General features: G+C 45.3%; 1 protein-coding gene across 1 annotated transcript in view; it reads right to left on the bottom strand.

Moving 5' to 3' along the window:
- The window catches only part of LOC132830362 (GAS2-like protein 2A), a 102,230-nt gene extending 81,003 nt beyond the window's left edge, over positions 1–21,227 (bottom strand). Inside the window, exon 1 of the mRNA XM_060848009.1 lies at positions 20,595–21,227. Coding sequence (XP_060703992.1) covers positions 20,595–20,961 — 367 coding nt within the window. The 5' untranslated portion in view covers positions 20,962–21,227. The remainder of the gene's footprint in view (positions 1–20,594) is intronic.
- Between the last annotated feature and the right edge of the window lie 3,583 nt (positions 21,228–24,810).

The following is a 24,810-nucleotide window of genomic DNA, read 5'->3' as shown; positions in this document are numbered from 1 at the left end:
GCCAGAGATAGGGACAAGAATCTAGGTATATTTGGAGGTAGATGAAGATCGGAATTGCTTGTGCTGCTGGCATTCACCATCCAGATGCTGACATTGGTCAGGTACTGGTGAGGTTCCGTCACCTGCAAAATCAAATCCCCTCAGTAAAGGAAAGGGAAATATTGCCATGAGGTTTCCTACTGCCTTACAGAGCCTGGAGCACTCATCTCACACAGTCCACGACACTTTCTAAAATCATTCAAACCTGTAACTGAACCATAGCCATGGCACAGTAAGAACATAGAACAGTACAGCACAGTACAGGCCCTTCAGCCCTCATGTTGTGCCAACCTTTTAGCCTACTCTAACATCAAGCTAGCCAACATGTCCTTCACTTTACTATCAACCATGTGCCTTATCCAAGAGTCACTTAAATGTCCCTAATGTCTCTGACTCTCCTACCACCACTGGCAGTGCATTCCACACACCCAACACTCTCTGTGTAAAGAACCGACCTCTGACATCTCCCCTAAACCTCCCTCCAATCATCTTAAAATTATGCCCCCTATCACCATCTATCTCTCAATTCCCCCTTTGACCGTACTTGGTATGAAACTCACTGAAAACATCAACCATTGAGCTGAGAGGGATGGGGAAGGCTCAAATTAAGTCAGAATGCAAGGTGGGTGGAGGTGACCTGGGTGTGGATTCAGAGTAATCTGCCTCTCATTAATTGCCTGTATATCTCCCTTCCCAATACTCAATTCCATCAACTTCACTAAAAGGAAATATTGTATGTGCAATAAGCTGCTATGCTACTCTGCCCAAGAGATCTGCTGTCCTGCTATCCCATGTTCAACTGTCTTGTGGCATCCGTACACACACACTGTAAACTGTCTGCATCATTCTGGGTCATCCCATCATTCACCTACACCCTGGCCAACCCCTCTTCACGTTCCTCAATAGAAAAGATCACTGTAATTTTCCAGCTCTGATCAAAATGGCTGAAATCCCAACATTTCCTTTTCTGGATATCACTCTTCAAGAGTTCCTTTTGCTCTTACGTAGTGACTCGGGAGGCCTGACTGGGAAAGAACATCATTTATTGGTGAACAACAGAGTCACTATTCATGGCATATATTGGCTAGTCCCAGCCTGGGACCCTCAGTTCTGCAGATCCAGCCCTGGGTTTGCTTAATAAAGGGCTCAGGTGATGAGTTCAAGCTGGAAAGGCCATTGCCTGTTCCTGAGGGAACTCATTTTTAGAGCTTCACAGGGAGGTTAGTTAGTGATTCCTGATGGGCTTCTTCATATTAGCTCATGGAATGTGGACCTCACCATTGCCCATCCCTAATTGCCCCTTGAGAAGGTAGTTGCAAATGTGTTGCTGGTCAAAGCACAGCAGGTTAGGCAGCATCTCAGGAATAGAGAATTCGACGTTTCGAGCATAAGCCCTTCATCAACCAACTACCTTGAGAAGGTAGTGGCAAGCTGTCTTCATGAACCGCTACAGCTTACCTGCTGGGGGTTGACCCACAATGCCCTCAGAGAGGGAATTCCAGGATTGTGACCTAGTGACTGTGAAGGAAGGGTGATAAATTTCCAAGACAGGATGGTGAGTGCTTTGGAAGGGAACATGAAGGTAATGGTTTTCCTATGTACCTGCTGTCCTTGTCCTTTTAGACAGAAGTGGTCATGGCTTCAAAAGGTGATGTCTAAGGATCTTTGGTGAATTTCTGTTGTGCACCTTATAGATGGTACATGCTGCTGCTACTGAGCATTGGTGCTGGAGGGAGTTGAAAATGTGTTGCTGGAAAAGCACAGCAGGTCAGGCAGCATCCAAGGAGCAGGAGAGTCGACGTGTCGGGCATGAGCCCTTCTTCAGGAGGCTCATGCCCGAAACGTCAATTCTCCTGCTCCTTGGATGCTGCCTGACCTGCTGCGCTTTTCCAGCAACACATTTTCAGCTTTGATCTCCAGCATCTGCAGTCCTCACTTTCTCCTGCTGGAGGGAGTGGATGCTTGTGGATGTCGTACCAATCAAGTGAGCTGCTTTGTCCTGGATGGTGTCAAGATTCTTGAGTGTTGTTGGAGCTGCACTCATCCAGGCGAGTGGGGAGTATTCCATCACACTCCTGACTTGTGCCTTGTAGACGGTGGACAGGCTTTGGGGAGTCAGGAGGTGAGTTACTCACTGCAGTAGCCCCAGCCTCTGACTTGCTATTGTGGCCACTGTGTTTGTGTGGTGAATCCTGTTGAGTTTCTGAAACAGCTGAAGATGGTTGGGCCTTGGATATTACCCTGAGGAATCCTGCAGAGATCTCCTGGAGCTGAGATGACTGTTCTCCAACACCACAGCCATCTTTATATGTCCAGGTATGACTAACCAGCAGAGTGTTTGCCCCCGGATAGCCATTGATTCCTGTTTTGCCAGGACTCCTTGAGGCCATACTCGGTCAAATGTGGCCTTGATGTCAAGGACTTTCACACTCACCTCCCCTCTGGAATTCAGCTCTTTTGTCCAGGTTTGAACTAGGCTGTAATGAGATCAGAAACCGAGTGACCCTGGCGGAACCCAAACCGGACATCACTGAGTAGGTTATTGCTGAGCAGATGCTGCTTGGTTGCGCTGTTGATGACCCCTTCCATCACTTTACTGATGATGGAGAGTAGACTGATGGGGCAGTAATTGGCCGGGTTGGATTTGTCCTGCTTTTTGTGTACAGGACATATCTGGCCAATTTTCCACATTGTTGGATAGTTGTAACTGTACTGGAAGAGCTTGGCTCAGGGAGCAGCAGGTTCTGGCGCACACATCTTCAGTACTATTGCCGGAATGTTCTCAGGGCCCATTGCCTTTGCAGTATCCAGTGCCTCCAACGTTTCTTGATATCACGGGGAGTGAATCGAATTGGCTGGAGATTGGTATCTGTGATGCTGGGGACCATTGGAGGAGCCAGAGATGGATCATCCACTCAGCACTTCTGACTGATGACTGCAGTAAAAGCTTCAGCCTTATCTTTTGCATTGATGTGCTTTGCTCTTCCCTCACTGAGGATGGGGATATTTGTGGAACTGCCCCCTCCAGTGAGTTATTTAATTGTCCACCACCATTCACAACTGGATGTGGAAGGACTACAGAGCTTAGATCTGATCCGTTGGTTGCGGGATCACTTAGCTCTATCTATCACTCACTGCTAATGCTGCTTGGTATGCAAGTAGTCCTGTTTGATAGCTTCACCAGGTTGACACCTCATCTTTAGGTATGCCTGCTGCTGCTCCTGGCATGCCCTCCTGCACTCTCTATTGAACCAGGGTTGGTCCCCTGGCTTGATGGTAATGGTTGAGTGGGTTGCATTAGAATACAGTTCTTGTAGGCATTATCACATCTTACAATGTGTCTTCAGTTATTCTATATGGAATTCCTAGCATCAGTCTTAAGATCCACATTTCAAATGTGTTGTGTAATGGCGAACAAATTCTATCTTTTCTGACATCCCTGCTTGAACCCAATTTGACATTAATACCTTTCTGCTCATTGATTCAGTAGCTAACCCATCTGATGTTCCTTGAGTGTATTATGCCCCAAGCACAGATACAGCAGCAACTTGTGATTAATATCAATGGTCAGGTGCTTATTAATAATACTACATGAGAAGAAAATCTCAAATAAAAAGCCAAAATTCCAGCCACATTGGAATGGCTCGGGCAGTTTCTGTGCAGACAGGAAGCGAGTTCACGTTTCAGGTCATTGGTGAACACTGTTCAGTTCTGCTGAAAGAGCTCTGACCCGAAATGTTCACTGTCACAGAAGCTGCCCATCTTCCACATATTTTGGGTTTTACTTTTATCCACTAAAAGAAAAGAACATCTTGCATTTAATCACCGTTTTCATCAGAACTGGATATCTCGAAATACAGTCAGCAAAGTACTTCTTAACGTAAGGTGAAAGTGAGTAGAGGCACCAGCAGGCCACAGGCTGCTCTCTCATTAGAGAGAACTGGTGGGGACCTTTAACCTAAAGGTCAGCATGCCTCACGCAAGGGGACAGGTTGGGAAGGAGGGACCTTCATGGTAACCGCAGCCAGTGCGGCAATTGACCTCACACTGTTGAGATGACTAACCAGCCAACAGAGTTAACCAACACCCTACTTTGTTAAGTAACATTATAACGCATATATGGCAATCAATATGCATGTCTCGAAACAGCAATGTGATAATATCCAGATAACCTACTTTTTTAATAATGTTTGAGGGGCAAGTGTTGTCAGGGGCATTGACGACACCTCTTTTCTTTAAAACAGTGTCTTTGGTTTGTTCGCATCCATCTAATCAGGTAGACTTTATCGTAGTTTAACAATTAATCCAAAAGACAGTATCTCTGATGGTGCAGCACTCCCTTAGCACAGCACTGAAAGGTCAGCCTTGACATTGGAGCTCAAGCCCTGCAGTGGGATTGGACCCTCTAATCTTGTGATTTACAGTCTGCTACAATCTGTTATAGATGGCATGGCTGCAATGAATGTGGAGATGGCCAGGAACAGTTAGAAATAACAGTATGATCATGGATCAAATCACTCTCACCTCTGTGCAGGTTCGGTGAAGTAAAGTATCTCCTTTGCAAATGTCTTAGCTACACAATGTGTGGTGATTTGTAACTCACTGAGCAAAAACCTGACCAAACTAGTTGTACGAGAAAGAATAACAAGGTTAATGCTCCCCACGTCTCTGCTTGATGAATGGAGCCAGGTTTCTATTGACTCGTTGAATTGATCATACTCCCTATATACAACATGTGGTTTCACTTGTTGCTTTGTGTAGAGACAGGAATTTATCAGGTACAAAGGCACTAGAAATTTCTACTTCTTCACTAGCCAGAACTGTGCTAAACATGCTATACTCATCATAACATCAACAAAATGTCTTTAAAAAAACCATGAGACATTTCAACGGGGTAATAATTGACTGGATGTCCAAAAGTCGATGTCAATTTTCTTCAGCAATGGGGGCAGACAGCAACACAGAGGCTGAATCATAGGGACTTGAATAATTGTGGGTGTGCCACCACTTCTGGGTCATGCCCAGCCCACAACAACCTGATCTCACAGCAGGCAGCCAACCAGGTGGGAGATTGGGCGGGCACCATATTGAAAAAGAATTGCAGAATCATAACAAATCAGATTAAGCGACCAGATGGCCCATAGTGTCTACAAAGGAGCAGTCTGCCTGGTGCCAGTGCCCATGCCCTCTCCCTGTAACCCTGCACATTCTTATGTTTTAGATCACAGTCTAGTTCCTTGTGGAGTGTCTGGATTGAATCTGCCAGCAGCACAGTCTCAGACAGTGCATTCTAGAACTAAAACATCCACTGCGAGAGAAGGCTTATCCCCCGGCCTCCAATGCAATTACCTTACATCCACATCCACTTGTTCTCATTCCAATTCTTCCCAATAGACTCTCAATCACTCCGGATACCTGGTGATTTCAAACACCTCGATCAAATCTCCTCTTTCTATGGAAAACAGTCCCAACGATTCCAAACTATTTATGCAATTGAAGTTCCTCATCTCTGGAATCATTCTCCTGGATCTGGACAGATCGAGCAGCCCACTTGCCCCAGTAATGATTAACTCCCTTCAAAACAAAAATCATTGCTTCATGGGTCCGTCCCCCTGCTGATTTCAGAAATGCAGCCTATTCTTGGACAGCAATTTGTTTGGAGCCTTTTTTCATTTGTTCCAGGCTTCCAGAAGATATATGCTGAAGTCAGCTTCACTTATCGGGAATACACATCAACACTGTGGGAGAGCGCGGTGCTCATTACTATCATCTTGCGTCGACGAGGAAAAGCATGATTTACCATATTACCTCAGACTCATCCACATTTTCCACTTTGCTTGCATCTCTTCATAAAACTTACTGTTCTATAATTTGGCTAAAATATTAATTTACTGCAATGTTTTATTTCCCCAGTTTGATCATTAACAGCTCCTCCTTCAATCCTCTGCTCATCCACTTACAGAGCCACATATGGAATGTATTTCTCTTAGCCAAGTCCCTCAAGGAATTATATTTGTATATTTTTCCTTTGTTTTCAGTTTTGATAAAGCTGGCAATTCATGTCGCCCCACCCTGAGTCATATTATTTTGGTCCTTTACTGACCTGACTCTTTCTTTTAAAATTCATTTGCGGGATGTGCGGGTCACTGCCTAGGCCAGTATTTATTGCCCATCCCTAATTGCCCAGGGGACAGTTAAAAGTCAACCACATTGCCTTGGGTCATGTAGGCCCAACCAGGTAAGGACAGCAGTTACCTTCTCTAAAGGGCATCAGATGGATTTTTCCCAACAATGAATTTATTCTTAATTAAGGATTTGTACTGAATTCAATTTGCATTGGATTCAAGGTCTACCATCTGCCATGGGAGGATCCAAACCTGGATGCCCAGAACATTCCACAGGTCCCTGGATTAACAGCTCAGCAATAATACCACTAGGCCATCACCTGCTCAACGACTAACTTGCCTGCTAGTTACAGGAACAATGACTCCCTGACACTGAGAGATCCTTGAAACTGGAATGGACCTGTGCCATGCAGTAATGTTTAATCGAAACCACAAAACAGGCACTAATTGTAATTTCCTTTAGCTTTATTGGCTATCGACTATCACCAAGTGGGTAGCAGCTGGCAGTGGGAGCCTTAGAGGTGAGGGAAAGGAGGCAGAAACATGGGGGTTTAAGCAACAACTGTTCTCATTGGTGGAAGATTGAATATAAGAGGTGACAGATTTAAGGTAATTGGCAAAAGAAGTAACCTGGTGTGAGGAAAATCTATTTCACATCAGGAGCTACTATGCACTGCCTGAGAGTGTGTGGAGATAGGATCGATCAAGGCATTGAAAGGGAAGTGAATTATTGTTTAGAAACGGCGAATGTGTGGGGTTTCATGGAGAAGTCTGACACAATGTGAATTAAAGGGGCCAGCGTAGCCAGCCAAGTCCTCCTTCTGTTCTGTCGCCAGTCTGTCATTCTACAAGCTGCCTCGATGTATTTCCTCCAGGCACACCCCAAAATTCACCCCCACTGAGCTGGGGAAATTCCAGTTATCATTGTGTGTAGGCCACTCAGCCCCTCAAAGCACTCAATTGCTTCAGATGCAGTTTGCGGTTTTCTGCATCTTAGCCTGTGAAACATACCACAAAGACCGGGTTCTTGTTGAGTCAGATATCTTGAAGTTTATTAACAACCCCACCTATTTACACGGTTATCTGAAAACTGTTAATCGCTTGGGGTGACAATGACGCCCTGCTGAAATTACTACCACTGCATTTCACCCACACCACATTGATAATGTTCCATTGAAGCATCAAAGTAAGCAAGCGCATACACACATAATCAATACTTACTGATGTTGCTATACATTATATAACCATGACTAACTGACTGAATATGGATACTACTTTGACTCCATCACATAGAGAGATGGACTGCAGTCATGGAGTCATGCAGCATGGAAACAGACCGTTCAGTCCAACCAATCAATACCGACCATAATCCCAAACCAAATCAGTCCCACCTGCCACCTCCCGCTTGGCCCATATTCCTCCAAATATTTCTTATTCATGAACTTCTCTAAATGTCTTTTAAATGTTGTAACTACCCACATTCACTACATCTTCAGTAAGTTTATTCCACACTTGAACCACTCTAAGTAAAAGGGTTGCCCCTCATGTCTTTTTTAAATCTTTCTCCTCTCACGCTAAAAATATGCCCCTGGTTTTGAAATCCCCCACCCTCGAAGGCACCTACCAATCACTTTATCTATACCCCTCAGGATTTAATAAAACTCTATAAGATCACCCCCTCAATCTCCTACGCTCCAGGGAAAGAAGCCCCGGCCTATCCAGCCTCTCCCTATAGCTCAAACCCTCCATTCCCAACAATATCCTGGTAAATCTTTTCTGAACTCTCTCCAGCTTAATAATATCCTTCCTATAACAGGGTGACCAGAACCGGACAAAGTACTCCAGAGAGGTGTACCCTAGAACTCTGTGGGAAGCTAGGGAAGTGATTGCTTGTCTATCAATAGCCACAGGTGAGATTCCGGAAGACTGGAGGTTGTCTAATCTGGTGCCACTATTTAAGAAAGGTGGTAAGGACAAGCCAGGGAACTATAGACAGGTGAGCCTGACATCGGTGGGAGGAAAGTGAGGGACAGGATTTATATGTTTTTGGAAAGGCAAGGACTGCTTAAGAATAGGCAACATGGGAAATAGTGTCTCACTAACTTAATTGAGTTCTTTGAAGAAGTAATGAAGAGGATTGATGAGGGCAGAGCAGTGGACATGATCTATGTGGACATCAATAAGGCCTTTGACAAAGTTTTGCATGGTAGACTGGTTAGCAAGTTTAGATCAAATGGAATACAGGGAAAGATAGTCATGTAGATAGGGGCAGCATGTTGGCTCAGTGGTTAGCACAGCTGCCTCACAGCACCAGGGTCCCAGATTCAATTCCAGCCTTGGGTGACTGTCTGTGTGGAGTTTGCACATTCTCCCCGTGTCTGTGTGGGTTCCCTCCGGGTGCACTGGCTTCCTCTCACAGTCACAAAGCTGTGTAGGTCAGGGTGAATTGGCCATGCCAAATTTCCCATAGTGTTAGGAAATGGGTCTGGGTGGGTTACTCTTTAGAGGGTCGGTGTGGACTGGTTGGGCCAAAGGGCCTGTTTCCACATTGTAGGGAATCTAATCTAATCTAAAATTGGCTCGAATGTAGAAGACAGAGGGTGGTGGTGGAGGGTTGCTTTTCAGACTGGAGGCCCATGACCAGTGGTGTGCCACAATACTCAGTGCTGGGTCCACTGCTTTTTATCATGTATATATATGATTTGGATGCAAACATAAGAGGTATGGTTAGTAGGCTTGGGGATGACACCAAAATTGGAGGTGTAGTGGAGAGCGAAGAAGTTAATGTAAGATATCCATTCGGCATAGACCACTTGAACCGAAGGGTCTGTTTCCGTGCTGTACATCTCTGTGACTCTAAGAGGCTTCACCAACGTTTTGTACAACCTCATTATGACCAACCCAATTCCTACACTCAAAGGTCTCAGCAATGAAGGCAAGTGTGTTAAACGCCTCCTTATCCATCCTGTCTACATGTGAGACAAACCTCAAAAGAATTATGTACCTGAGCCCCTAGGTCTCTGTTCTACAACACTACCCAAAGCCTTACTTTTAACTGTATAAGCTCTGCCCATGCTTGTTTAACCAAAAATGCAATACCTCACATTTATCCATATTAAACTCCAGAAGGTGAGATGGGTATCTTCATACAGAACTTCAGGTGCCACAATGTCATTAGACTGTCTTAAATATAGAAATCTCTCTAGTCTGGACTCTACGCTACATTAAAACACTCTTAGACAACAAAGTCCTGACAATCTCAATCCTGAATATGCCAACCTTTTCAAAACTCTCTTTTTTTGTGGGTGTGAACAGACTGTTTATGAAAAAATATTCTTGATTTCTCTCCTGACTGACCTTCCTCTCATTTCAAGATTCTGTTCCCTTGTTCTTGACGAACAAAATAAATTGTTTCTCCACATCTACCCAATTAAAGCTCAACATTTTTAAACATCTCAATCAGATCATCACTGAAGGAACTACGAGCCATTTTTGTGCTCATTGTCCTCAGAATATTGAGACATCCTTAACCTAGTGAATCGAGGATGTACTCTCTGCCAAGCTGCTGTAACCTCCTGCAGAATCACAGGATTGTAGCAACATAGAAGGTGGCCATTCGGCCCATTTGTGACTGCACCAGCTCTCCGACATCTACTCCAACCTTCTTCCCACAACCCTGCATGTTCTTGCTTCTCAGGTAAACGATCCAGCTCTTGTTTGAGTATGTCAATTGAGATTGCTTCCAGCTTTTGGGATGTGGAGCCCAAAACCGAAAGCAGTACATGGGATCTGACTGGTGCACTGAAATCAAAATTCCTTCCTTTTGTGTTGCAGCCCGATATAAGCAAACTAAGACTTTTTTAGATTAGTTTTGAATCTAGCCACAATCTTTAAATGACTTGTCTGGACCGATTCCGCATAATTTCATTGTTCCTACAATATGTGGCCCACCAGTGCATTTGTAATTATAAACTGAAGGACAGTTTAGAAAGATCGCCTTGCACAGCAGCAGTGCCACTTTAGAAATAGGAGACAGAATTATTATTTTTAAAAGAATAACAAAGACCTCTGTCCTTGCGATTTGCTCACTGAATTACAGGAAGGGAGGGACCACCACCCTAGTATGCAGCACCAACTGAATGCTCTTTACTGGCCCAGCCTCGACATTAGAGAATAAACACAATAAGGCAATCAACCTCAAAGCTTGTATTTATAAAACACCATTAATATGACAAGACATCCCACAATGCTTTGTAGAAATGTCGAGAAACATTTGACACTGAGCCACATGAAGGCAGAGATGAAAAAATATTTTACAGAGGGTCTTAAAGTAGGAAATGTAAAAGAGCAGAGAGCATTAGGGAGGGAATGCCAGTGTTGAGGATCTGAAGGAATGGTCACCAACAGTGCGCTCATTAAAACTAGGACTGGTCAAGGGGTCAGAATTAGAGGAGGGCTGACAGCAGGAGGACTGGAGGAAATTACAGGGATAAAGAGTTAAAAAGAAGATTGGAAGACAACCCGATGACCAACTGCATTAAAGACTTTGAGAGAAATAGGTGTTCTATTTCGGAACGGCAGGCGAGTCCCAGATGGACAGACGAAGCATTTCAAGGGCACCCTCAAGGCCTCAACTAGCAATGTGCAGCATTCCCACAGAAACCCGGGAATCACTAGTCCAAGGGGGGAGGAGGAGGAGCATCCGGGAAGGCGTCCATCAGCTCGACTCAATCCGTCGGCAGAAAATGGAAGCCAAGTGAAAATAGCGAAAGGAGCACACGGTCACATCAACGCCCCAGTCAGCCCTTTCCTGGGACCACCACCTGCCCCCTCCCTCCCCCCAGTGTAACACAGCCTGTGGTAGCCCCATCGGTCTGCTCAGCCACCGACAGACTCACCCTGAGAGCGGACGAGAGTCATCCTCATCCACGAGGGACTGCCAGTGACGATGATGAAGACTTTACACAGTTCAAGAAGGACAAGAGAGGATCCACTTTGATCAAGGACCCTGACAGGAATGGAAACCCCACTGGAAAATTTAAACGTGGAAAGAACTGGAGATTTTCCAAAGTCAATCAATAAAGAGTAAATTATCAGCAACTTCTGCTGAGTGCAGGTACGCACTTTTAATGTCACAAGCCACATTCAAATTTTAAATTGAATTTTAAGATAAAATTTTAATTTGTCCTGATGTGAGTATGTGGTATAAAGAGAGACAGGAACTACAGCTTTTCATTTCACACTCGTCAGGACCAACACAAGAATGTCAAATTTCAAATGATCACAACAGTTTATATTAAGAGAGAAAAGGGTGAAAATGACACTCCGCCGACCACACAATTGAGCAAAATCAGTTAAAAAAATCACACAACACCAGGTTATAGTCCAACAGGTTTGTCTGTGAAGCTTTCAAAGCACTGCTCCTTCATCAGGTAGTTGTAAGGCAGGATCATAAGACACAGAATTTATAGCAAAAGATTACAGTGTCATGCAAGTAAGATGATGTATGGAACAAACTTAGATTGTTGTTAAGTCTTTCATCTTTTAGAATGGGTTACAGGGATTTACACATTAATGAACTGAAACCTGTAACCCATTGTAAAAGATTAAAGACTTTATAACAATCTAAGCCTATTAAGTATATCATTTTATGACACTGTAATCTTTTGCTATAAATTCTGTGTCTTATGGTCCTGCTTCACAACTACTTGATGAAGGAGCAACCTGATTAAGATTGTCCACCCCAGGCCAACACCGGCTCCTCCACATCAAAGCAAAATGAGGTCTGTGTTTCAGAGCCCATGTGATACCAGGTACACAGGTCATATGTCACAGTGATTAACCAATCAAATCAAACACACATACTTTCCATTATTCACAGTGTATACTGTACAGACATTATTCAATTGGCCTGTGCTGGCAGAAGTCAATAAACCGACTGTTATCAATTTGATTCCACAATTGGGCAGCACTGTCTGAACAATCTTGAGTTACACCAACAATGATAATCACTCAAGCTCATAGAGTTAGCTCACTAACACTTGTTAGAACATAAATTCCTATACAGACCCATTCTATCCAAATTAAAGGAATCTTTCTTAAAATCTTGCAACTTTTTCAAATTACTTGAGAGATTGCAGAATATTGAGATTTGTCCTCATAGAGTTAGAGAGTCATACAGATGATCCAACTTGTCCATGCCAGCCAGACAGCCCAATCTGACCTCGTCCCATTTGCCAGCATTTAGCCCATATCCCTCTAAATTCTACCTATTCATATACCCATCCAGATGCCTTTTAAATGTTGTAATTGTACCTGCCTCCACCACTTCCTCTGGCAGCTTGTTCCATACATGTATCACCCTCTGTGTGAAAAAGCTACTCCTTAGGTCCTTGTTAAATCTTTTCCCTCTCACCCTAAACCTATGCCCTCTAGTTCTGGACTCCCCCACCCCAGGGAAAAGACCTTGGCTATTTACCCTGTCCATGCCCCTCATGATTTTATAACCCTCTATTAGATCACCCTCAGCCTCCAAAGCTCCAGCGAAAACAGCCCCAACCTCTCCCTACAGGTCAAACCCTCCAGTCCCAGAAACATCCTTATAAATCTTTTCTGCACCTTTTCAAACTTAACAACATGGTTCCTATAGAAGGGCGACCAGAATTGTATGCAGTATTCTCAGAGCGGCCTCACCAATGTCCTGTACATCTGCAACATGATATCCCATCTTCTAGACTCAATGCAATTATCAATGAAGGCAAGAGTGCTAAATGCATTCTTCACCACCCTGTTAATCTGTGACTCCACTTTCAAGGAACTATGCACCTGCGCCCCAGGTCTCTTTGTTTGGCAACACACTCCAGGGCCCCAATATTATCTGTATAAGGCCTGCTCCGGTTTGCCTTACCAAAATGTAGCACCTCACATTTATTTAAATTAAACTCCAGCTGCCACACCTCGACCCATTGGCCCATCTGATCAAGGTCTTATTTCATTCTAAGATAACCTCCTTCACTGTCCACTACATCACTTATTTTGATGTCATCCATGAACATACTAACCATGCCTCCTATATTAACATCCAAATCATGTGTATAAATGATGAAAGGCAGTGGACCTAGCTCCGATCCTTGTGGAACACAGGCCTCCAGTCCAAAAGGCAACTCTCTACCACCGCCTTCTGTCACCTACCTTCAAGCCAATTTTATATCCAATTGTCTCCCTCTCCCTGGATCCTATGTGACTTGACTTAGCCTGCTTGGCTACTCTCTCTCATTCCTGATGAAGAGCTTATGCTCGAAACGTCGAATTCTCTATTCCTGAGATGCTGCCTGGCCTGCTGTGCTTTGACCAGCAACACATTTTCAGCTGACTTTACTGACCAGTCTACCATGTGGAACCTAGCAAAACTGGAATTAATGGGAATCGGGGGCAACTTTTCCACTGGACTCACACTTGGTACACAGGAAGTTGGTTGTGATTGTCATCTCAGTCATCTCAGCCCCAGGACATCTCTGTTGAAGTTCCTTGGGATAATGTCATTGAGCCAACCATCTTGAGCTGCTTCATCAATGACTCTCCCTCCATCACAAGGTCAGAAGTGGGGATGTTCACAGATGATTACACAATGTTCAGCATCATTTGGAACTCCTCAGACATTGAAGCAGTCAACGTTCAAATGCAACAAGATCTAAATAATCTCCAGCCTTGGTCTCAAAATTACAAGTAATATTCTCACCACAGGTGTGCCAGGAAATGGCTGTTGGTAACAAGAAAGAATCTAACCATTGCCCCTTGGCATTCAATGGCAATACTTCATCAGGCCCAAAATGTCGATTTTCCTGCTCCTCAGATGCTGCCTGACCCACTGTGCTTTTCCAGCAACACACTCACAACTCTGATCTCCAGCATCTGCAGTCTTCACTGTCTCCAAACCACCATTCTCAGTGTCCTAGGGGTTTGCATTCACCAGAAAATAAATTAAACAGGATGCTTGAAAAATCCCAAAGCAGGTTAGAGGTTAGCAATCCTGCAACAGCTAACTCACCATCTGACTCCCCAAAGTCTATCCACCGTCTACAAGGCACAAGTCAGGGGTGTGATAGAATACTTACCACTTGCCTGGATGGGTGCAGCCCCAACAACATTCATGAACATCCAGGACAAAGCAACCCATTTGATTGGCCTCACATCCATAAATATCCACTCCACTCTCAGTAGCAGCGATGTCCACCATCTACAAGATGCACGGCAGACATTCACTAAGGTTCCTTCCAAACCAACAAACTCAACCATCTAAAAACCGAAAGAACTGTGGATGCTGGACACAAAAACAGAAGTTACTGGAAAAGCTCAGCAGGTCTGGCAGCATCTGTGAAGAGAAATCGAAGTTAATGTTTCCGGTCCGGTGACTCTTCCTCAGAACTCCAATGCTGTCAGACCTGCTGAGCTTTGACAGCAACCACTAGAAGGCCAAGGGAAGTAGAGACATGGGAACACCACCAATCCCAATGTCATTTCCAAATCACACACCACCTGATCTGAAGGTAGAATTCTATTCCTTCAGTGGCACTGGATCCTGGAATTCTCTAAAGGATCTATCCTCAGCACTTTGGAACTATAATGCCATTTCTTCACCGTGGTTTTACCTGCACGAAAGGGATCGCTTCAAGTCCAGAAGTTAGATCCCAACACCTTCTCAAGGACAATTCAGAATGGACAACATATGCTGGCCCAGCCAGCGATACCCACGTCCTCAGAATAAATGACAAAAAAAACTTACAGAAGTTTTTGGTCTTGCACTCAGGAGAACACTCACAAGGATCAAAAAGTAAAGGATAGCAACATTTTGGAGTTTGATGAGAAGGGTGAATTTGACCAGTGAAGGCTGGCTTGCCATAGACATTAATAAAGAACCGTCTGACAGATTTCTCAACCAGCATGTCATGGACACTGAGCCTATCTGACTGATCCATTTCTAGGGTGAATTTGAGTACAAGGTGAAGCTCATTAGGATCTGTAAGGAATTATTAAAAAGCACTTACAGATCCAAAAACTAGCAAATATATCATTTACAAATCAGAAATATCCAAAGGATAGAAGGTTAGGTATTAACCAAAGATATGTTTCTCATGGAACCCAACAAAGATGCTTGTAAGAATTGGACTGAATGGGGATCCCAGAGCAATCCCATTGTGTATACATCCTGTTGTTAAAACTTAACTCAACTGCACAACAACTCGATTAGATTACTCATAGTGTGGAAACAGGCCCTTCGGCCCAACATGTCCACACCAACCCTCCGAAGAGCAACCCACCCAGACCCATTCCCCTACATTTACCCCTTACCTAACACTGCAGGCAACTTAGCACGGCCAATTCACCTGACCTGCACATCTTTGGACTGTGGGAGGAAACCAGAGGAAACCCAAGCAGACACAGGGAGAATGTGCAAACTCCACACAGACAGTTGCCCAAGGCGGGACTTGAACCCAGGTCTCTGGTGCCGTGAGGCAGCAGTGCTAACCATTGTGCCACCATGCCACCCACCTAAATTCATAAGTTCAATGAACATTGACTCACACAATGAAAGTAGATTGACATCACCACAATGTAGTTACGCATTGCAAATGTGTATGAGTTCCTTGAGTGGTATATTGGTGAACAGGTTAGCAATGCCAAACAGGCACATGGACACTGCATTGCTATCCACACGCAAGACCTCTGTAGGCATCACAATATGAAGGAATCCTTCACTGTGTAAATGGAGAAGTTGTTCAGAATTAGTTGTAGTTGTTCACCACAGCATTAGGCCAATTCATGTCCAAGTTGGACCGAAGGGTGTGTTTCCATGCTGTATGACTCAATGGCTCGATGGTGGTTCGATAGATTTGTATTCTTGCAAACAGTCCTCTTGAGTGCAAGTAGAAAAGCTTGGAAAAGATGTATCTATCCAGCAATTTTGTACTAAGAATTCTCTTAAAATCCACCAAGCTTCAAACACCATATGAAATGGGAACAGCAGTAGACGGTTTGTGCCCCGTGAGCCTGCACTTGTATTCAAGCGGACTGTGGCTGATTTGGCATTTCTCCCATCTCCTTTCCAGCCCCCTTCCTGTAACTGGCTCCCTGACTGATCAAGGATCTATCTCCTTCAACCTTAAATATACTGCCCACACAGCTCTCTCTGGCAAGGACTTCCAACGACTCCCAACTCTCTGAGAGAAGAAATTCCTCCTCATCTCAGTCTTCATCTTGTCGTAGATCCTCCCGTGAAAGGAAACACCCCTCAGCATTTACCCTGTCAAGCTTCTTAAAACTCCCATGTTGTAATGAGATCACATCTCATTGTTCTAAATTCCAATGAATCATAGAATCCCTACAGTGTGGAAACAGACCCTTCAGCTCAACAAGTCCACACCGACCCTCCAAGAGTATCACATCTAGACCTATTCCCCTCTTACTCTACACTTACCCCTGACTAATACACCTAATCTGCACATCTCTGAACGCTATGGGCAATTTAACGTGGCCAATCCATCTGACCTGCACATCTTTGGGTTACGGGAGGAAATCCACGCAGACATGGGGAGAATGAGCACAGACAGTCACTCGAGGCTGGAACTGAACCCGGGTCCCTGGCGCTGTGAAACAGCAGTGCTGACCACTGAGCCACCTTGAGTAGAGTCCCAATCTGTTTAACCTCTGCTCATAAGACCACCCCTACCAGAGGTCGTTCAAGAGAACTTCCTATGAAGTGCTTCCAATGATATATCTTTCCTGAAATAAAGGGACCAAAACTACACACAGTACTCTAGTTGTAGTCTCACCAGCACCTTGTACATTTGCAGTAAGACTTCCCTACTCTTACACTCCAAACCCCTTGAAATAAATGCCAACGTCCCCTTAACCTTCCTGATTACCTGCTGCCCCCTGGTGCGAGCATTCTGTGTTTCATGCACAAGTTCCATTTGCGTTACAGCTTTCTGCAGTTTATTCACCATTTTAAAAGACATTCTGTCCTTTTGTTCTCCCTTCCTGTGGGGAGGCACGGTGGTTCAGTGGTCAGCACTGCTGCCTCACAGCGCCAGGGACCACTCTCTGTGGGGAGTTTGCACATTATCCCTGCGTCTGTGTGGGTTTCCTCTGAGTGCTCCAGTTTCCTCCTACAGTCCAAAGATGTGCAGTTCAGGTGGATTGGCCATGCTAAATTGCCCATTGTGTTCAGGGATGTGTGGGTTAAGTTCATTAGTCAGGGGTAAAGATAGGGTAGGGGAATGGGTCTGGGTGGGTTACTCTTCGAAACGTCGGTGTGGACTTGTTGAGCCAAAGGGCCAGTTTCCAGACTGTAGGGATTCTACAATTCCAGAATGATTGAGTTCACATTTCCCACATTAGCCTCGATGTGCCAATGTTTTTCCCACTTATGTTTAGTCACTCCCACAAATTTGACAGAGATTTTTATCTGATAACACTCCGGTGAAGTAGCTAGGGATGTTTTTTTTGATGTCCGCCAATTTTGGGGAGTAAGAATTTCCTCCAATTAAATATCGGTAAGAAATCTTTTCTTCTGCCCCCTTGGAAATCTGTACTCAATAATAGAACATAGAAAAGTACAGCACAGAACAGGCCCTTTGGCCCACAACGTTGTGCCGAGATTTATTCCTTATGTAAAATATAACCTACTCACCCCTCAACTCACTGCTATCCATGTGTATGTCCAGCAATCGCTTAAATGTTCCTAATCACTGAACCCTATCCCTCTCACCCAGGAGACTGTCAAGTGTCAATTCAAATCCCAGCTCAAGACTTGTTGACCAAGGAGGTGGGGTTCATAACACTGTCAAACAAAACAACTTGTAAATCATTCCAGCACACACCAAGGAATGTGGAAAGAGTGCGAGAGATTCTTGATCAGCGTGGGATGGAGAGAAAATTGGAACCTTTACCAACACTATCTATACCTGCAGCGCACAACATGCGTGTAAAAGTGTACATTATCACAGCCCGTTAGGGATTTTGGACGGCCAGTATGGATCAGATCAGTGTCAATAGAGTTCCAACCCTCGAAATCTGCCTCCTTACCCAAGGTGGAGATCAGTACGCTGCTGGTCAGACCTCCCCTTGTACACAGAACTCAGGAAGCAGGTTTAACCTTCCATGATGCACCTTTGCAACACTGTGCCACGTTCTCTCACTGGCTTCAAGCAGACTGACAATGAGGGGATTGCTGCTCAGCCGGAAGCAACATTTTTCATGTGAGGCATCAAACCAAGTCCTGCCAGCCTCCTCAAGAGGATGCAAGATCAGCCTTAAAGCCCAAACTCATTGATCAAGCTGACTAATTCCACCGTAAGTTGTCAGGTGTCACGTTTAGCTTCATTTTGCTGCTGTGAAACCTCAACGCTGTTACATTACATTAAGGCCACTGTATAAAACAGTTGTTGTTGTTGTGAAATCTTCATGAGATTATTTCAACAGTTGAATGGGGGAGTTGTGTCTGCTGCCCCTATTAATGTTGATCTCTCTACATAACGGTAAAAACAGTTTATCCAATCATTTGTCACGTTTCTGTTTGTAAGACCTTGCTGTGACCAAACCAACACCTATAATCCTTACATTGCAACAATGCCAATACTCCAGCTGGCCAACAACACACTGGGGTGGTCTGAGCTAAGAACGCTGCCACATAAATGCAATTTCCTTTCGTTTCCTTACTCATATTTTGCTGAAATTAAGTCCATTTAATACCGACATAAGAAGCAAGTCCGGCTATATCTGTGGGGACAAGGTGGGAGGATTTAGGTTTCAGATGAATGAAGGAAAACAAAGGTGGAGGGAGCAATCACACTTACTGTGATACTTACAACAGTCAAAGAGCCGAACAGCACTTTCCTTTATTGGCCAAGGTACGGAATACAAAAGCAGGGTATAATGGTGGAACTGTTGAAAACACTGGTTTGGAGGCAGCTGGTGTTTTGGGTACACTTCTGATCACCAGAGGACAGAATTGTTCTGGGGAGAGTACAGGGCAGATTTACAAGCTTCTTACCAGAGCCTGAAAACTGCAGCGACAAGGCAAGATTGGACAGGCTCGGGTCATTTCACTTTTGAGTAGGGGAGGTTGAGGGATAACTCAATTGAGGTGTTCAAAGTTATGAGGGGCCGGGGTAGACTCTACAGGAAAGGCATGTTGTCCCTGGGGAAGGGGCCATTCACTAGGGTGGGTGGAGCACAGATTTAAGGCGATTGCTAGACAAATTAGTGGGGATATGAAGAAAATCAATTACACAGAGAGGGGCACAGATTTATGTGATTGATAGAATGATTAGTCAGAACTTCTTTTACTTATTCATATGATGAGGACATTGATGGCTCGGCCAGCATTTATTGCTCACCCCTAATTGACCAGAGGGCAGTTAAGAGTCCATCACATTGCTATGGGTCTGGATCACATGTAGGCCAGACCAGATAAAAGTGGCAGTTTCCTTCCCTCAAGGGTTTTAGTGAACTAGATGGGTTTTTCTGACAATGGGTTCATAGTCATCATTAGACTCTGAATTCCAGATGTTTATTGAATTCAAATTCCACCATCTGCCATGGCAGGATTCGAACCCAGACTCCCTGAGCATTGCCTGGTCTCTGGTATAACCCACGCTCCCTGAGCATTGCCTGGTCTCTGGTATAACCCAGGTTCTCTGGCCATTGCCTAGTCTCTGGTATAACAGCCCAGCAACAACACGATGAGATCACTGAGGAAAAGCTTTCTCGGGGAGGAACAGACTGAAGAAGTGGTTCGAAGGGGACAGGACGGAAATCTTTTACAGCAGTGGAAGGCAGAAATGTTCACTGGGTCTACATCTGAAGCTCCTGCAAAACCACAGGCCAGCTTGGAATAAGGTTAAAGGTCAAGTTCAACTATAACCTGGCATTGTGTGATTTTTAACTTTGTCCAACACAGGCACCTCCACATCAGATTAGAATACACACCTCCTGGATTCTCTGCAGTTGGCAGTCCCAAACAGCTGGTTGCTAGTACCTTATTATAGAAGAGAATCCCTACAGTGTGGAAACAGGCCCTTCGGCCCAACAAGTCCACACTGACCCTCCAAAGAGTATCCCACCCAGACCCATTCCCCTACCTTATTACCCTACAATTACCCCTGACCTAACCTACACATCTGTGACACTACGGGCAATTTAGTAAAGGAAACCCACGCAGACTCGGGGAGAATGTGCAAACTCCACACAGTCACCCAAGGATGGGATGGAATTTAGGCGCTGTGAGGTTACAGTGCCAACCACTAGGACACCACGCTGTCCCCACTGTTGAGGGCTGTACCTTGACAGAGTTAAGGGTTGACTTGGAGGATGAGACAGGGACAGAGACAGAGAGAAGGAAGGAGCTGTTGGAGAAAGTTACACAGTCACCTTGGATCTCTAGCTCCTTGCGGCACCAGCTGATGAAGTTGGAGATGTTGTCCCGGGCCTGGAAAGTTCCAGCCTGGGCTGAGGTGGTGTAGGTGACCCCGGCGTGGGGCAGCTTCAGCTTGGACAGGAGCTGGGGGTATTCCCGGGAGAAATCCCTGGCCACTCTGGTCACATTGTTGGCGTGGGTGCACAGGAGGCAGCCGGTCTGCAGGGCATCCAGCAGTCCCTGGGCATCCAGCTGCAGCCCATACAGCTCATGCAGCCACTCGGCCAGGTCTTCCTTCATGGCTAGCAGGTACTCCCCACTGGATCGGAACGGCCGGATACTCTTGGCGGTGGCCGACTGGATGTTGTGAGGGTTGGCCATTCCCCCGGGGGTGAAGGAGGTTGAGCTTGGTTCACAGCCAGACCCCCTCAGGAGGGTTGCAGGGACTCCTCATAGCCCCCTCCAACTTGAAAGCAGAGCCCCTTCCCTGCGATGCACAAACTTCCCCCAAAACTTGCTGCCCGGGCTCCGGGAGAGGAGTCTGGTCAGGCAGCCTCACCTTCCCCCCGCCTTCCCGGTCTCGGTGTTTACAGCCACATCTTTGTGTTTCCAACCGAGCCCTCTCCCTAGCGACGGGAAAGCCGTCCCTCCCCCTTTCCAGGCTTAACCCGTGCCTGCCCGGGACCGAGAGTAATCACACACACACACAGCATCTCCCTGAGAGTGCTGCTCCTGCCCTCGGGGCACCTCCTCTTCCCCTCCCGGCTTCCAGTTTCTCTCCCCTCCTCTGTGTCAATTCCACCCTCGGTCAGTTTCATTCCCTTCCCCACCCTCGGTCAGTTGCTCTCCCTTCCCCACCCCTGGTCAGTTGCTCTCCCTTCCCCACCCTCGGTCAGTTGCTCTCCCTTCCCCACCCTCGGTCAGTTGCTCTCCCTTCCCCACCCCTGGTCAGTTGCTCTCCCTTCCCCACCCTCGGTCAGTTGCTCTCCCTCTGCAATGTGTTTCTCTCCCCCTTACATTGATCAATATCTACTTCTTCTCCCACCGTCCCACCCCCCAACCCCACCCCCCTGGCACTTTCTTCCTCCTCCACCACCATAAAAATCTGGTCAATTTCCCTTCCCTTATCCCTGTTCAAATAAGGGTATTAGGAATACTAATGGGGTTCACTTTAGCTCAATGGGTTGGACGGATGGTTGGTTTGTGAAGGAGTATGATACAATTCCTCTCACTTAGCTGAAGTTACGATGAAGGACTCTCCTCAACCTCTCCCTTTGAGGTTGAGGTGTGGTGGCCCTCAGGTTAAATCACCACACATTGTCCCTCTCTCTCTCTCTCTCTATAATGGGAGAGCAGCCCTCAGGTCTGGTAAGACAGTGGTAACACAACAGTTTTCAAGAATACTGTTTCTCCCAGTCAGTGCATCGCAAAAGGGTTAGTTTGAAGGTATTATAAGTAATTAGGAAAGCTCATAGAACCTTCTAGGAGAAAGTGAGGAGTGCAGATGCTGGAGATCAGAGCTAAAAATGTGTTGCTGGAAAAGCGCAGCAGGTCAGGCAGCATCCAAGGAACAGGAGAATCGATGTTTTGGGCATAAGCCCTGCTTCAGGAATTCATTCCTGAAGAAGGGCTCATGCCCGAAACGTCGATTCTCCTGCTGCCTGACCTGCTGCGCTTTTCCAGCAACACATTTTCAGCAAAGTTCATAGAATGTTAACCTTTATTGAGGAAGGGTTTGAATGGATGGGGAGGTTATGTTTCAGTTATACAGGTGATACCACATTTGGAATGGTGTGTACCATACTGTTAACTTATTCAGGCAAGGCTATAAGCTCATTGGACACAGCTCAGAGAGTGTTTACCAGATTAATACCTGGAATGGAGTGGTTGTCTTGTGTGGACAGGGTACGTTTGTTTCTGCTTGAGTTTAGAAAGAGTGAAGTATGATGTGACTAAAACAAATAAGATCTTGACAGTTCATGACACAGCACACATGGAAAGGAGGATTCCTCTTATGGGAGAATCTAAAATTAGGGGTCATTGTTTAAAAATAAACATCTAAGACAGAGACAAGGCAATTCCTTTCCTCCCAGAGGTTAGAGTTGGGATGTCATGTTGACATTGTACAGGACGTTGGTGAGGCCACTTCTGCAGTGTGGTTCTGGTCTCTTTGTTATAGGAAGGATAGTATTAAGCTGGAGAAGGTTCAGAAATGATTTACCAAGATGTTGCTGGGAATAATGTTTGAGTTATAAGGAGAGGATGGATAGACTGGGAGTTTTTTCACTGGAGCATAGGAGGTCAAACAGGTGACCTTATAGTGGTTTAAAAAAATCATAAGGGTTATCGATAAGGTGAATAGCAGATGTCTTCTTTTTAGGGTGAGGATTTCAAGGCTAGGGGGATTTTCTTAAGATGAAGGGAAAATGATTTTTGAAAAAAAACATGAGGGGCAACTTTTTTGCACAGAAGCGGTTCATATGTGGTAGGTGCCAGTACAGTTACAACATTGAAAAGACATTTGGGTAATACATGAATAGGAAAGGTTTGGATGGATATGGGCCAAGCACAGGCAGCTGAACAAAGGCACCTTGGAGTGCGGGTTCATAGCTCTTTGAAAGTGGAGTCGCAGGTAGATAGGATAGTGAAGAGGGCGTTTGGCATGCTGTCCTTTATTGGTCAGTGCATTGAGTACAGGAGTTGAGAGGTCATATTTGCAGCTGTACAGGACATTGGTTAGGCCACTATTGGAATACTGCATGTAATACTTGTCTCCCTCCTATCAGAAGGGTGTTTGTGAAACTTGAAAGAATTCAAAAAAGATTTACGAGGATGTTGCCAGGGTTGGAGGGTTTGAGCTATAGGGAGAGGCTGAATAGATTGGAGCTGATTTCCCTGGAGCGTCGGAGGCTGAGGGGCATGATTTGCCAGCATTTGGCCCACATCTATTTCTATTCACATACCCATCCAGAAGCCTTTTAAATGTAATTGTACCAGCCTCCACCACTTCCTCTGGCACCTTCACGCACCACCCTCTGTGTAAACAAATTGTCCCTTGGGTGCCTTTCAAAATATTCCCTCTCACCTTAAACCTATACCCTCTAGTCTTGGACTCCCCTACCCTGAGGAAAAGACTTTGTCTATTTACCCGATCTGTGTCTCCCATGATTTTATAAACCTCTGTAAGGTCACCCCTCAGCCTCCGATGCTCCAGGGTAAACAGCCCCAGCCTATTCAGTCTCTCTCTATAGCTCAAATCCTCCAACACTGCCAACATCTCTGTAAATCTTTTCTGAACCTTTTCAAGTTTAACATCTTTCCTAGAGCAAGGAGACCAGAATTGCACACAATATTCCAAAAGTGGCCTAACCAATGTCCTGTACCGCCACAACATGACATTTCAACTCCTATATTCAGCACACTGACCAATAAAGGAAAGCATATCAAACACCTTCTTCATGACTCTGTCTACCTTTGACTCAACTTTCAAGGAACTATGAACCTGCACACCAAGTGTTCAGCAACACTCCCGAGGACTTTACCATTAAGTGTATAAGGCCTGCCCTGATTTGCATTTCCATAATACAGTACCTCACATTTATCAAAATTAAATTCCATCTGCCACTCCTCAGCTCATTGGTCCATTTGATGAAGATCCCTTTGTGCTCTGAGGTGACCTTCTTTGCTCTCCATTACATCTCCAATTTTGGTGTCATCTACAAACTTACCAGCCATTCCTCCTGTATTCACATCCAAATCATTTATATAAATGACAAAAAGTAGTGGTCCCTGCACTAATCCTTGTGTGATTCACTGCTGGCTTACAGGCCTTCAGTCTGACAAGCAGCCCTCCACATCACCACCCTGTGTCTCCTACCCTAAAGCCAATTTGGCTAGACCTCCCTGGTTTCCATGTGTGAGTGCTTGATAAATGGAAAGCATCATGCCTGCTTCGAATTGCTGCTGTTACTGCACTTAACTATTTTGCGTAGCATTCCTCTGTGTGAGCTGAGGTCAGAAAGACTGATCAGGGTTCAGGTCTCCAACGTCTCTCCATGCCCAGCTCCCCGGGGGTGTCCTTGATGTTGTTTTCATCAACTCATCACCATTGATTGGTTTGGCTCTGAAGGCAAATCCCACCACTATCCCCGCTGTCCCCCAACCTTTCCTGGAAGCAGGATTCAATGTGGGGTTGGTAGGGGGAGGGGAGTTGTGGGTTGTGAGGGGAAG

The sequence above is a fragment of the Hemiscyllium ocellatum genome, chromosome 31 (assembly GCF_020745735.1).
Source record: "Hemiscyllium ocellatum isolate sHemOce1 chromosome 31, sHemOce1.pat.X.cur, whole genome shotgun sequence".
Taxonomy (NCBI): domain Eukaryota; kingdom Metazoa; phylum Chordata; class Chondrichthyes; order Orectolobiformes; family Hemiscylliidae; genus Hemiscyllium; species Hemiscyllium ocellatum.
This window is presented reverse-complemented; position numbering and strand designations above follow the sequence as displayed.